This window comes from Camelina sativa, chromosome 1 (genome assembly GCF_030686135.1).
Source record: "Camelina sativa cultivar CO46 ecotype springtype chromosome 1, ASM3068613v1".
Lineage (NCBI taxonomy): Eukaryota > Viridiplantae > Streptophyta > Magnoliopsida > Brassicales > Brassicaceae > Camelina > Camelina sativa.
The window spans coordinates 25,505,904-25,520,509 of NC_141880.1; the positions used below are offsets into that span (position 1 = coordinate 25,505,904).

Consider the following 14,606-nt stretch of genomic DNA (forward strand, 5'->3'; position numbering starts at 1 on the left):
TTTTATTTTTAATGAACTCTCAAAATTTTAATATTTTGTTTTCATTTATTTAAGGATTGTGTGGGGGCTATTGATGGAACAAATATTCCTGCAATGATATCTGGAAAAGAAACAGCTCCTTATCGTAACCGAAAAGGACAATTATCGCAAAATGTTTTAGTACATGTAATTTTGATTAGAATTTATATATTTTCTTAGTGGATGGGAAGGTTCAGCTCATGACTCAAAAGTTTTACATGATGCTTTAACAAGAAGCACTAACAAGTTAACAGTTCATGAAGATATGTCATTTACATTATGATTAGAAAAACAAGAATTTGTTATTTATCTGCTTTTTGACTCACTTATATTTGAGTTTTTTTTATAAAATTTCAGGAAATTTTTATTTAGCTGACTGGGGATTCGCCAATCGTCGTAAATTTTTAGCTTCATTTCGAAGTACTCGGTATCATCTCCAAGACTTTAGATGGCAAGGAAAAGATCCCGTAAATCAAAATGAGTTGTTCAACCATCGTCATTCTAGTTTGTGAAATGTAGTAGAGATGATTTTCAAATCAAGATTTCTTATCTTCAAATATGCACCACCCTTTCCATATAAAACACAAGCGGAGTTAGTTCTTGCATGTTTTGTTTTACATAACTATCTTTGTAAAAAATGTCGCTTGGGTGTGTTTCTTCCTAAAGAAAACAATGTTGACGAAAGAGATGATGATGAAAATAATGAGGATGAAGAGCTTCATGGTACTCAAGAACAGCAAAGATTTCATGCTAATAACTGGAGAGAAACAATAGCTACATATATGTGGACCGATTTCATGCTAATAACTGGAGAGAAACAATAACTACACATATGTGAATCAATGCTATGAATATTAGGTAATGATGCAATACGAGTGCTTTAATTTATCTTTAAATTATTTTTTGTACTTTTCAATTTAAATATTTGTGTTATGCTGTTCGGATCAACTTGAATATTTAATTTGGAGCAATGAAGCTCTCAATTGCTAGATTTGAATTGAAAGATATGGGTTTAGTACACTTGGATTATGATTTATATAAAAAATATGGGTTTGTCAACAAGAAAGTTAAGAAGACATGAAAGCAACCAGAGATGTTCTGTTATTCTTGTTCATCATTACGATTTGTTTGACCAATATGACTATTACGGAGGATGACTGTGTTTAAAAAGTTGATGAACAATGTATTTTGGGTGCAAATCTCTTAAAATCAACCAAGTCTCACCAGATTTCATCAAATCACAAACTATTTTTTATTTAAAAAAAAAAAAATTAAAAATAATAATAAATCCACCTAAATACTTTAAAATATTACTGTAAATCTCCTAAAATCTAAAATATTATAAATCCCACAAAATCCTCCAAAATCATATTTTGAATACATCCCTAAGCCATAGGTCCTGCCGATATATTAACCCACGATAAAAAATCGCTTTTCTCCCAGACACGATAATCGAGGAACCCTCAACGCAACTCTCCTCCGACGCCGGCGAAGGAAAACTTTGCTGGCGTTGGGACTTAATCTTAACCTGAATCTCTCCTCTTTGTCTTCGCTTTCGTAGTCTAGTTTTCTTCTTCCTTTTGTTTAAGATTTTGTTCCCCTTTTATCTCTCTTTAACCCTTCTCACCCACTTGCCTCCAATAGTTGATCTGCAATCCAAAGAGAACAGCTGCTGGCCGGAGTCTCCCAACTCTGTACCGCTTCAAAACTCTTTCTCGGAGATGATATCTGAAGACCCAAACTTTGTCAGATCTGGATTTCTGTTTCACAAAGAGGAGATCTTAAACCAGGTACCTTTGATGGAAGGAGTAGATCCTCTAGAACCATCAGATACGCCTTGCCTGGTGGAGTTGTCGACGGCGCACGACGGTCTCCTCACTTTGGTATCGATTTCTTGTACCGGAGAACTTAAACTCCTAGGACTCCCTTCTGATGCATCAAGCCTCGCTTTCAACCCCCAATCACCTTCCCTCCCCTCAATGGAGATGCTTGAGCCCCTGAATCAGACATCCGCTCAACCCCACCGCTGCGTGAACCCTCTGATACCCCCGACCGTAAAACTAGGTTTTCCGCTGTTGGGCCCAATCTTCCTCGGCCCGTTAAGGTTCTTGAGCCCGTTTCCAAAAGATGTCTTCATCGATCTTCCCTTCCTGTTATCCAGGTTTGAGCGGAATTCAAATCTCTTCCATTCTAGTCATTATGTGTGTGGATTTATGGAACCATTTGTTCGAAGACTGCATTTGGAAAGTAAACCACCATTGTTGCTAGTTTGGCTAAGGATATTTGTAGGAAACCTGTTTTTAGATCTACGTAATGATTCTGCTATTGAGGTAAGAAGCATGAATGAACTCAGGATTATGATTCAGACCTTATGGCGCTGTGATTACCGATGTATCTTCAGGCCCCCTCCTCCATCATCTTGTATTCTTACATAAAACTATAAACTGCAATGTATCGACTTTTTGAAGCACCCTCCTAAAAACTTGAAGTCCAGTAGCATTATGACCCCATCTCTATGGAGTGGGAGTTACCACTACAACTTCCAGAGTTTTACACCGAATCCATTCATCTCTATCAAGTCCCTAAAGACCGTCAACCAGAGTATCTTCAACCCTGCTCGAAATCCTGACAAAGCTATCCTTTGGGTAGACATACTCACCCCGGTGAATATCTCAGCTTTGGCTTCTTCAATGCCGCTTGGTCTTCAATACAAGACAGTGGCCACTTTTACTTCCATCGACTTATTCTTGGAAGCTGCATCGCTATTGCTTGATCTCAAAGGTTCCGAAACCCTTGCTAGGTTTTGGCTCATAGCTCTCAAGACTACAATCTCGATGACCCTTATCTACCTCTATCTCTTTGTTGTTATGGCTTTGGGAATTGCCTATCTTTGTTGTGTTTTAAACAATGATCCTTACTTTGTATGTTCTGTTTCTGTCTTAATAGAATGAAACATATGTTTGTTCAAAAAAAAAAAAAGAATACACCCCTAAGCATTTCTGTTTCAGGTACATTATTTCTTAATCTCTTTAATTAAATCATTACCTTTAAACATCTCTTTTTCTTATTTCCTTCCCATTAATCAAATATCAAATATAATAGAACATTTTCATAATTTCAAAAATAAATTAGAATGATTAGAATGATAGAAGAATTAATTGTTTTTGTTGAGTTACTAATTCTGTTTCTACGTTTATGATGAAGATACTGAATTATTGAAGTAGAATGGAAGATCTTGTACACTCACCATTGAACCAAATTGACGAACGCATCATGCTAACAATTATAAAACTAGCAAAGCAATTGAAAGTATTAAATCTGAAATTTGACGAGGTCAGTCAATATGCATACACAACAAAACCTAAGTAATTCATGTGGGACAAAACTAAAAAAAAATGGACTAGATGTAAACACTTACACTCCATCGGCAAAATTATTCGTCATAAGGAACATCAAGTACGTATATCTTTCCATATTTTTTTGTGTTATTGACCTCACAATCAATCTATACCATAACTAAAATAATATGCAGAATATTCAAAAGAAATGTCGTAAAATTATGAAAAAAGTGCAATTTGCTCCATCAAAGGAACAAGAATTTAAACATTGCGTCATGGATCATGAAAACAAAGAAGAAGCGATTAGAAGACGTAGAATATAATAGTGATAGCTCATAAATTGATTATATTTACTTATTACTTTATTTATTTAAAGACTCAATTGTAACTTTTTATTTAAACAACTTAAACTTCAGAAGATGAAACAATATATATAAGTTATCTTGGGTGATGAAGTGTTGACTGACGATTCATTATTTTTGTAGCTATGACTTCGAATTCGAAGACGTGGCCTGCCTTCGTTAGCTTTTTGGTCTGGTTTTGCAATCATTAAATTTTTAAATATAATGAATGGTATACTATTTCTATGGTTTTTATTTTAGACATTTCATTTGTTCTTACCGTTTTATATATTTGCTTGGGCTTTTTGTTTTTGAAAAATGACTTTGATATAAAGTTTCTATCATAATGTTTTTGAAAGATATTACGTAAACTATTCTTAATAACAGCTTGGATAGGCCCCAGTCTACTCGTCTAGTCGTCCCTGGATAGAGATATTTGGACTAAGAGAATAAAAACTGATGGTAAAAGATATCAGAATCTTGAATTTCGAAAGTTTTAAGGAAAAAATCAGCCACATAAAGAAAGAGTATTTATTTACTTCCTTCCAAAATCTCTTCTACATTTTGGTAATTTGCACAATTAAAAATACCGCTGATTTCGACAAACTGAAATTCAAAATTAATACGAGGATTTGAGATAAACGCTTATACACACACACACATATATAGAGTAGTAGGTTTTATGTGGTTTAATTTTCTATAACACGACTAAGACACGCAAAGAAGAGAAACACAAACAGAAAATTTTAAATATAATGGCAAGCAAGAATACACTCATGATGATTTCTCTTGTTCTCATCCTTTTGATTTCAGGTAATCTTTTACAATTAACAAAATAAGTTTTGTTTTTAATCAAAAAAACAAAAAAAAACAAAATAAGTTTTGTCAAAAAAAAAAAAAAAAAAAGTTTTCTTGGTCATATATATTTAACTTTGTTATGTATGAACTTTCGAATATGTATGCAATGTATCATAACCAGTGTGATTTTTTTTTTGGCTATGAATGTAATAAATATTCGCAGGTTCAGAGGCAAGACCTGAAATATACAACTGGATGTGTCCTGGAGTATGTGGATCTTTTGTTAAACCTGACTGCAATGGACTTTGCCATCAGTTAGGGTTTCCTGCTGGAGGATATTGTAAACTATACAACACTTGTTGCTGCAAGAAGAAAACTTCTTCACCTGTTGATGATGATGTTCCAGTTACTGCTTGATTGTTAATTTTTTTTTTTCCTTACTAATGTCACTTTACTCGAGTTTAGATTAATGATATAATTAAAACTCTGAAATTTGCGATGTGATGCTCACAAATAGTTTATGTTTTTCTTTATTTGGATGATATAAGCAAATTTTGGTAAGCTATAATATAAGCATACTGTATTATGTTTAGACGAACCTTAAACCTTGTTTGATTCTACTGAAATTTACCATAAAATGGTTACTTTATGGGGTAGTCTGGAAGTACTAATTTGTAGAACACATGAGTGAGATAAAATCAGTTGCCCAAGAAAAAAAAAAGAGTGAGATAAAATCATTGTGTTGCATGAGAAGCATAAATTTCTATAAATCTACCTTTAATCCCCCCCCCCCCCCCCCCCAAATGTACAAACAATCTCTCCATTACTTTTAAACATACCCCTACGATATAAAGACTACAAATTGAAATGATTCGACTTCTTTTTTATTTTAACCAAACTATTACAAAAATAATGATCAAAGTGACAATCTCAACTCCAAATCTAGCTCTTGATTTTCACTCGATCCCGAGTTTTGGTTTCCAGATCCCAAAGATTTACTTCGCCTTGTCGAACTTGGATCCTATATATTTAGACAATTCTTTTTTTTGTTATTACTAGAATCACTTATATACAAATCCATCTACGACTTATTAACACTTTAAATCATGTCAACCATCATTTAACCATGACATAACTACATTGAACAATATATATATGGCTACCATGAACGACGTATAACGAAAAAAAAAAATTCCTATTTCAACTTTCAAGATAAGAGAAATTGATTGGTTAATTTTTTAAACTAATGACATTGACATGTGTATGAACGTGTATACTAGCTACCAATTCGACCCCTTAATTAGTTGAAGATTTGATCATGTGACACACTATTACTAATTTTGACACATATGCTGCATATATGTTTGAGGGTATAGAGAAAGTACCTCGTTTAAGAAACGTCTGGTGATGTTTGGTTCGAAAGAATGTTGGCTCTCCAAGATGCCGTGGCTTGGGTTCCAACTATTTGAACAAAAAACAAAAATGAAGCTATTTTTAAGACAATACAAAACTTATAACACATACACCTACACATATAAGTGATTATGTACGTACCCAGCCCCGTCTTAAACAAATATGGGACCTCTGTCAAATTTTTAAAAAACCTAAAAACCTTTAATAAATTTTTTTTTTGAAAAAATTGGATCTTTTTGCTTAAAATTTTTTTTTAATATTTGGGATGGACCCATGGCATTTGCCTACTCTGCCATGGGGTAGAAATGGCCCTACCTCATGTTTGCTCTTTCGTATTGATCTCTGTGTACTCCCATCTGCAAAGAGCAGAAATAATAAACCGTTAGTAGTTGATATTTTTGGTCTACATTATACTTTTTTTTTTTTTTTGAGAATCTTTTACATTATATATTTTGTTTTGTTTTATAATTGTTTGAAATGAGTTTTGTGAAACATGGAAACATGATCGGCCAAATCTTGTTGAATATTTCCCTATGTGATATTCAAATTAATAAACTAATGATATTAGGGAGTTAAGTACTTTATTCTTCTTCATATACCCAAAACCTATATATGTTGCTGAATATAACAAAATATCATCTCTACAAAAGGCACACATATACAGCATTAAAGGGAAAGTAACTACACCATCATGTTTGGATAGAAACCGTAAGGAGCCGAAGATTGTGATGGTGATGGTGATGGTGATGGTATGGATGAATATCCTTGCATCCTCACATCCTCCTATATATCACATTTACATACGAAGTTTTAATTAATATAAAACGTAAATATACTCTTGAAAATTAGGGAATTAGATCGATAACTATACAAATCCAGTAAATTAATCTATTTCATAAATTTTATGAAGTGTAGATCTTAAGAAATATGTGGAAACTGCCCTCGTGAGCTTTACAATAACATAAGGTATACAGGTTATACGAGATCTATTGTAAATAGAATTTCAACTGACTAATTCCATATGCTTAACTGAATCCATAGAAAAAAGAAGTCTATAATGGAAATTGCGATTAAGTAGTCAAACATCAAAAGGCCATGGGACAATGAATAAAAACTTGGTCGGTTTTTGTAAAAGGATCTGATGATCAGATAAAAGCAAAACCTACTATGTTAACCAACTTATGGGGTCTTAGTTAGTGGACGTTTAATGGCTCATATCTATGTTCCTGTTAACCCAACCCGTGGTTGTCTTAATTAAATTTTGAAACTACGTGTCGTATCGGAATCTCTTGGTTATATTAAGAAGTGACTGTATATGTTACCTGAGGATACAAAGAAGGGTTATAATTGTTGAAGCTATTGCAACTAATTTCGCCGTGTAATCTAATCTTCTCCAGTTGTGCTACTCCGAGACCTCTCTGTGGCTGCTTGGGCTTCTCTGAGCCATTCTTTTTCCCTCTTCTTGTCGCCGGAGAAGAAGAAGACGACGTTGGAGACGATGAAGATGGCGAAGACCCTCCCATGTTTGGTCTACCAAAGAAACTACTTCCCATGTTTCCTAGCTTGATCGTCTTAAAGGACACCAGAAAAAAATCAAGAAAACTAGAGAGAGAGAGAGAGTCTTCTCTATGGAGAGAAAGAGAGAAATGATTTGTCTTTGCTTTGAGCTAAGAAATTAGAGAGATCTCTTTCATGGTGAATTGGTGTTCGCATTTTTTATAAGCTTTCTAAAAAATAATTTTATTTTAAATTTATAAGATAAAATAAAAACCCTTAGTATAACTACTGCATCGCTGGATCAGATTTTGTCCAGATTTCAATAGATACGCCACGCACACAAATACATTACATTACGTAGAATTTATGCCCTTATTTTGATTTTGCAACTTTCTTTTTATTTTATTTTTAATTAGTTTACAATTTAATTAATTACAATAATTGTGCAATAAAATAATATGGATGATTAGCTTAATTTTCTTAACTATTTCTCGGTTTTGGATGACTTCTAACACAAAAGACTTCAATGTTGATTCGATCTAAATTATTCAGCTCTCCTTGTCTTTCATATAATTATTATTCATGCTCTAATCGAGAAACTCATATTATATTATATTAAATCGGACTTATTAAACTAATATTTTCATATTGACCCACGTAACGAATATAGTTTGATTGTTATTATAATATTTTCGTATATTATTGACCATTATAATATATAATCAATGTTATGCTAATATATATATATATATATATATATATATATATATATATATACTAAGAAAATATCCCGTGCTTAAAGCACGGATCAACATTTTTTAAAAAATTATAATATAATAATAAAAATTATTGTTAGATTTTTTTTTAAAAAAAATATTTTGTTTAAGATAATATTTATATTTTTTTTGTAAATATATATATGTTTTTTTGAATACTAATTATTTTTGAAAATTATTGTATTTTATTATATATGTTATTTTTTATAACATTAAAAAAAATTATAATAGAATAATAAAAGTTTTGAGATAATATTCATTTTTAATTGTTCTGTAAATCTATATATGTTTTTTTGACTACTAATTATTTTAGTATTTTATTTTTGACTTATATTACAGTTTTATATTGTTTGTTTGTTGTATTTGCATTATTATTTTGTAAAATATGAAGTAGTAAAATTTATTAATTTATCAGCTATGTAATTTTCATCCATAATTTATTAGAAAGAAAATATTTTTTAACTAATAATTATTTAAAATCAATGGCATGACAATGTAAAATTAAATAAGAAAATAAACTCTATTATATTAGCAGTTAATTTTTATTTTTTAAGTACAAATTAGTTTTGATTTGAATAGATTTCTTTTACTTTTCTAGATTTTTTTTATATTTGATCTGTCAACATTTTTATTTTTTTATTAGTTATATTTATTTAATTAATTAATTAATCTTAATTTAGTTTTAAACGACAATTGAATGTAATTTTTTACACATTTTAAGGTTAGTTTCATATTTGTACTTCTCAATTAATATAGTAGAATATATATATATATATATATATATATATATATATATATATATGTATTTGATCAGTTTTGATATGGTATATATATAATCCACGTTGTATACTATTTTCGATTTTTTGTCTGTTTGACATAACTATTTTTCGATTTTGTCATCTTCATATTATTACAGTTATTTCATACTAAATCATAATAATAGAAACTCATATCCAGAAAATAGTAGATCATACCAAGAAATTAACAGCCAGCAAATATATATCACAGCATTTCAAAACATTTTTCATAAAGGCTTATTAAGAATAAGAACCGGAAAATAATTAAACTTGTTAGTATATAAAATATTATATTGTACTGTATAACGCATAGTGTGATAATGTCTTAAATGCACTTATTTTTCTGTCAACACTTATTTATTACTATAATACAAGGATATTTTATTAGATTCTTATTTTAATTTGTAGATTCAATATACTAATTCTTCTTTGTAGCTTATAGAAAAATATTCAAAGACCATATTTAAAAAATAATAATAATTAACCAGATAACTACATATGTCATGATCTAATAATGATACTATGTATTTATAAGAAAGTGGTACATGAGAAAATGGGATTTATGGGTTTTTATATGTACACTATATCTGTATATGTAATATAGTGTGTTTAACACATTAAGGAAATAACCATCCATCGTCATTTAGTTGATTTACGCATGATTGGATTGGCAGCATTGGCTTACAATTTGTCTTGTATTTTATAAATTTTAATATCTAAGTTCTTATTTGCTGTGTCAGGCCAATCAGTTATGCAAATGCAAGACATGTGAACAAGTTCAGTTACCATTTAAAAAATCATGGTTTTCTGATATTATATCCTTGCAAGTTGCAATGAATTAAAAAACAGATACATTTACTTTTTTTTTTGTCAAACAAACAGATACATTTACTATACTTTTTAATTTATCTATTCATTTACAAGCAAATAAACTCCTTCCTTTTTTTGAGGAAAAATAAAAATAACAAACTCCTTCATTCTTTTATCTTTTCAGATTTAAAAATTATCCCATGAAATCCTAAACCTCAGATCAAATCTTGAGATTCTGTAAGAAGGTTATTAATTAAACATTTAATTATTATTTTAAACATCTGGACATTTAATTTTCTTACAAAAACCATAGTACATATTCACTTATTTAATTTATTCATCGATTATAAGACCAACAGTTTGTTCTATTGGATATGCTCTTTTAGACCATTAAATATTGTTCATATATGTACAAATCATCGTTGATTATCGATCAATATATACAACTAGATTAAGACCGTGCTAGAGCACGGATTGATTTTTTTTATTTATATTAAACAAAATATAATTTATATGATTGTTTTAAAAAAAAATTTTGGATAAAACATTATGCAATAAAATCATATGCTAAATATGATGACTTGAAAAACACCTATTTTGTAAGTTTTATATTGTTAATTTTGTAATTTTATGTATGAGAAATGGTTATGTTTGTTGTTTGTTTTTATTTTAATTTTTGAATATGTTTGGTGAAAGTTTTTTAATATGATCCGTGCTTAGGTAAGATTTTATTTTCAACTGCACAATAAGATCTCGGAAATTATGATTAAATGTGATAAATTACCAATATTTTATTCCTTTTACGCCTAATAACAGTATATATTTTGTAACAATATATGAAATACTAAAGATTTTATTTTGGAATTATTGGAATACTCTTTTTAAGACTATTTTTTGGGATATTCTTAATTGTATTCATATAGCCCACATACTAACTAATTAATCTATATTTTTTTTTATAACCAACCTATATTTAATCTATAACCTATTTTGTAACCAACTTATAAATATTATATAGTCTACAAAAAAAAGTTGTGTACTTCCGTTTTATTATATAAGGAATTATACAAATTAATTAATATGACAGTAAAACATGTAATAATTTTTGCTCTCCTCACCAAAATATTAATCAAAAAGCTAACGATCTATTGTAATGGTTTTGTTTTGTTGCTTCAAGTTAATATGTTCGATTTAGAATAAAAAGAATTCTTTTGAAGGTTTATGATAACTTTATGGGTAAGCACGATTGTGTAAATTCTAACCCTAGCTAGGTTGTTAAATGGACCTATCAAAGCTACGTTCAATAACGATCCAAAGAATATAAATATTGTGTACTAATTCTAATCCAGTAAAAATGTTTAGTATAAACTTATGTCGTGGGCTCGTGAAACATGTGATTCTTAGAACATGTCGTAGCCTTAATTAGCTCTGAAGGGAAACTAAAATATTGTATACGTATATAAGAAATGTAGCAAGGAGGTGTCACTTTTGGATTAACCAATATTGGAAAGACACGTGTAAGTCCTGCTGACGTTGAATATTCTTTTTTTTTCAGCATGACCTTTATAAATATAGTAGTAGGTCTATCAATTCGAGAACCTCAAATACGTAGGCTCTGAATAGATACGATGCAGAGCAGAAAAATTGAAATTCATGATAAGAAAACATGAGATACAATACACGTAATATTTTTGTTTTGGGTTAAAAGATCTTACAGGTTACAAACACGCGTACGTGCGGTCATGTGGGAATATTACAGTAAGTCACTAATCAAATATTCAAATCGAAGGGTGAACAAAAAAAATAAAAACAACTTCGAAGTTATTATCAAAATACTTTTCTTTTTATTAGCAAAATACATACAGAAGCATTAAATTATGTAAAAATTCCTTTTATTCATTTTTTATTCGTAAAATTCTATTATTGGTTTGATTTTATTAGCATAAATTTGTAGCACTAAAATTAAATCCATTTTTTTCTTGGACAAAACAAAATCGTATCTTAGCATCGCTTGTTATAGTAAAACTAATTCCAGTTTTTATATCACGGTTTTTGGTATGGCTATAACCTGAAATTAGTTCATCTCATGCACATTTTCATCCTTTATATTTATATACTTTTTTTTTTTGGCAAACTCTCCATATTTATACACTGTAACAAAAACTTCTATAAAATATGTTTAGGAAAGTAAAAACCAATAATATGGATTTGTCCAATTTATAAGAATGTGTGTGTGACATACATGCTTATATATGTATACATCCACAAAATAAAATAATAATGACCACAATGATTGAAATAAATTAGAGATCGAAAAGTATATCAAAATAGGGGATTATGTTGAGATTATTAAGTGATTTGATGAGTAATGAAGAGAGCATAATACCAAAACAGACAGAGCAAAGTGTAGAGAATATTTATTAACAATTAAATAAATGAATATTTATATGAAATAATATCTACTGTAGATTGTGTGCACATGCATTTCCCCTACTACATTATAACACACTCTGTCTATTTCTTCTCTATCTTTACTCGTATATTGTTTTAATAATACTCAAATTATTAATTTGTTAAGGATTTTATATAAAAATCATTTTTCTCGAATCAAATCCCTTTGATCCTGTTACTTACCTCGACAGCCAATCAGACCTAAAGTCATTTCTGTATATTATTTTATCAAAGCATTTCATTATGAGTTCTTAATTTTCTGTTATCTCTCTGATCGTTAAATATTTAACTGTTTTTAAAACATAATCGAGCATTAACAACCAATAATGAACATTTACCCTATAAAATAAGGATAATTTTCAAAAATACTCATTTTTCTATATCACTTTTCAAAAATACCCTTTTTTAATATATAAAATGACAAAATTATAAACCCTAAACCCCAAATACTAAACCCTATCCCTTAAAACTATACCCTAAATGTAAATTGGAAACCTAAACCTAAAAAAACAAATTCTAAAAATTAATTTAACATAGTGTAATTGTGTAAAAGAGGGCAAAAATACCCCTTTTAATATATAAAATAACAAAATTATAAACCCTAAATCCCAAATACTAAACCATATCTCTTAAAACCTCTGTTTTAGAAATCGCTAGGCGCTAGTCGGGCGGTGAGTATTGGCCTAGCGTCTAGCGAGAAAATCGGAGATTAAATGGGGATTAATCGGGGACTAGTTTTAGGGTTATTTTATTAAATTAATAATAAAATAAAATATATAGTATTAAATATTTGTATAATTTTGTTTATGTTAAAATAAAATATCAAATAAAATATAAAACTATATAATTGTTTTTAAAATTACGGAAAACACATAAAAACGTAACTTTAAAAGGTAATTTATGATTTTCATTAAAAGTTTGTACATTAGCTATTGTAAAACATCATAAACTCTTATATTAAATGTCTAAAGAACAAAAAAAAATACATATTTTGTTTATATTTGGCTCTAAAAATAACCATTATATACAAGATTAAGCGTAAAGTAATCGGAGTAGACGAGTTATAATCAAATTAGACAGTTATAATTAGATAATCGATGCTAGGCGGGGATTAGTCATTAATCGAGGCGGATAGGGTGGACCTAGCGATTTTGCGGGGCGTAATCGGTGCTAGGAGGGGATTTTTAGAACAGGGCTTAAAACTATACCCTAAATGTAAATTGGGAACCCAAACCTAAAAAAACAAATTCTAAAAATTAATTTAACATAGTGTAATTGTGTAAAAGAGGGCAAAAATGAAAATGTTAAAAAAGGGGCATTCTTGAAAAAGAATATGCCAAAAAGAGTATTTCTAACAAATTCTCATAAAATAACGGAAAATAATTCTTTATTAATAAATGTAATGAGATTTTTACACAAGATTTTTTCATAAAAAATTCTCCTATTAGAAAATCAAATTTTAATGTAAGATTTTAGCCCACAAATATTGTAACTTCAATTGGGTGATGTCTATTTATCCTGGGATAATGATTTCCTATATATTAATAGAGAAGCACACTCTTGAAAAAACTGATGTGTCGCCGCCAGAGAACTCGAAACACATTTAGTTATTTGACCTTATTTAGATTTATTATTTACAACTATATGTCATTGTGTTTTTAGGAAAAAAAACAAATGTGTTATTCTTAAAAACTTTATCACATAATTTTATTAATATTAATTAAGTTTAAGCTTTAAATATATTTTATATATTAGAATAAATGATTTATTGAAATGCATGTGTGATCTACGCGGATCTCACGAATTCAAGCGGGACGGATGCAAAGACATTTTGCTGCTCAAAATATTTAAATCGTTGCGGGATGGCTTAGCAGAAGGGTTTGACCGGGTTAACAATTTTATTTAAATTATCTGGTTCAAGTAATTTTAGTTTTTTGCGATTTTTATCTGATTTGATAGTTCAAGATTTGATAAAAATCTAATGATCACTAATTTGATTCATATTCTATCCAGATCCGCCATCATGTCAATATAAAATTTATGGTGAAATTACTATTTAAAACTTTCACAAACTTGATGAATTCAAACTAATATAAGTTTAAATGTTATACTAAATAAATATATTAACAAATATAATAACTCAAACAAAAATTTCACTCTGTGCAATAGCACGGGTTATTACCTAGGCTTTTATTTTAGGATATATAAGTATTTTAACTCATTAGAAAAAGTACTAAATTCGAAGAGGTCTGGCATTATGACCTCGTTTTTATGGAACGATGGTTACCGGAGCCTCTTCAGCCTATCCCCTCTGCCCCACCTGCTTCACGCACCCCCTTGTGCTTCTATGCATCTTGTACTTCTTTA

General features: G+C 29.5%; 1 protein-coding gene across 2 annotated transcripts; it reads right to left on the minus strand.

The window, feature by feature from the left end:
• Positions 1 to 5,197: 5,197 nt before the first annotated feature.
• On the minus strand, positions 5,198 to 7,613 carry LOC104702184 (protein SPEAR1). 2 transcript variants are annotated; one of them, XM_010418015.3, is made up of 5 exons: positions 7,231 to 7,613; positions 6,596 to 6,691; positions 6,224 to 6,264; positions 5,881 to 5,956; positions 5,198 to 5,516 (listed from the first exon to the last, which is right to left on the minus strand). In XM_010418015.3, the coding sequence occupies exons 1-5, from the start codon at positions 7,459 to 7,461 to the stop codon at positions 5,412 to 5,414; spliced, it is 549 nt and encodes a 182-aa protein (XP_010416317.1). In that variant the 5' UTR covers positions 7,462 to 7,613; the 3' UTR covers positions 5,198 to 5,411. The 2 variants fall into 2 exon arrangements, with proteins under 2 accessions (XP_010416317.1, XP_087365559.1); XM_087509433.1 differs by lacking the exon at positions 6,596 to 6,691.
• Positions 7,614 to 14,606: the final 6,993 nt, after the last annotated feature.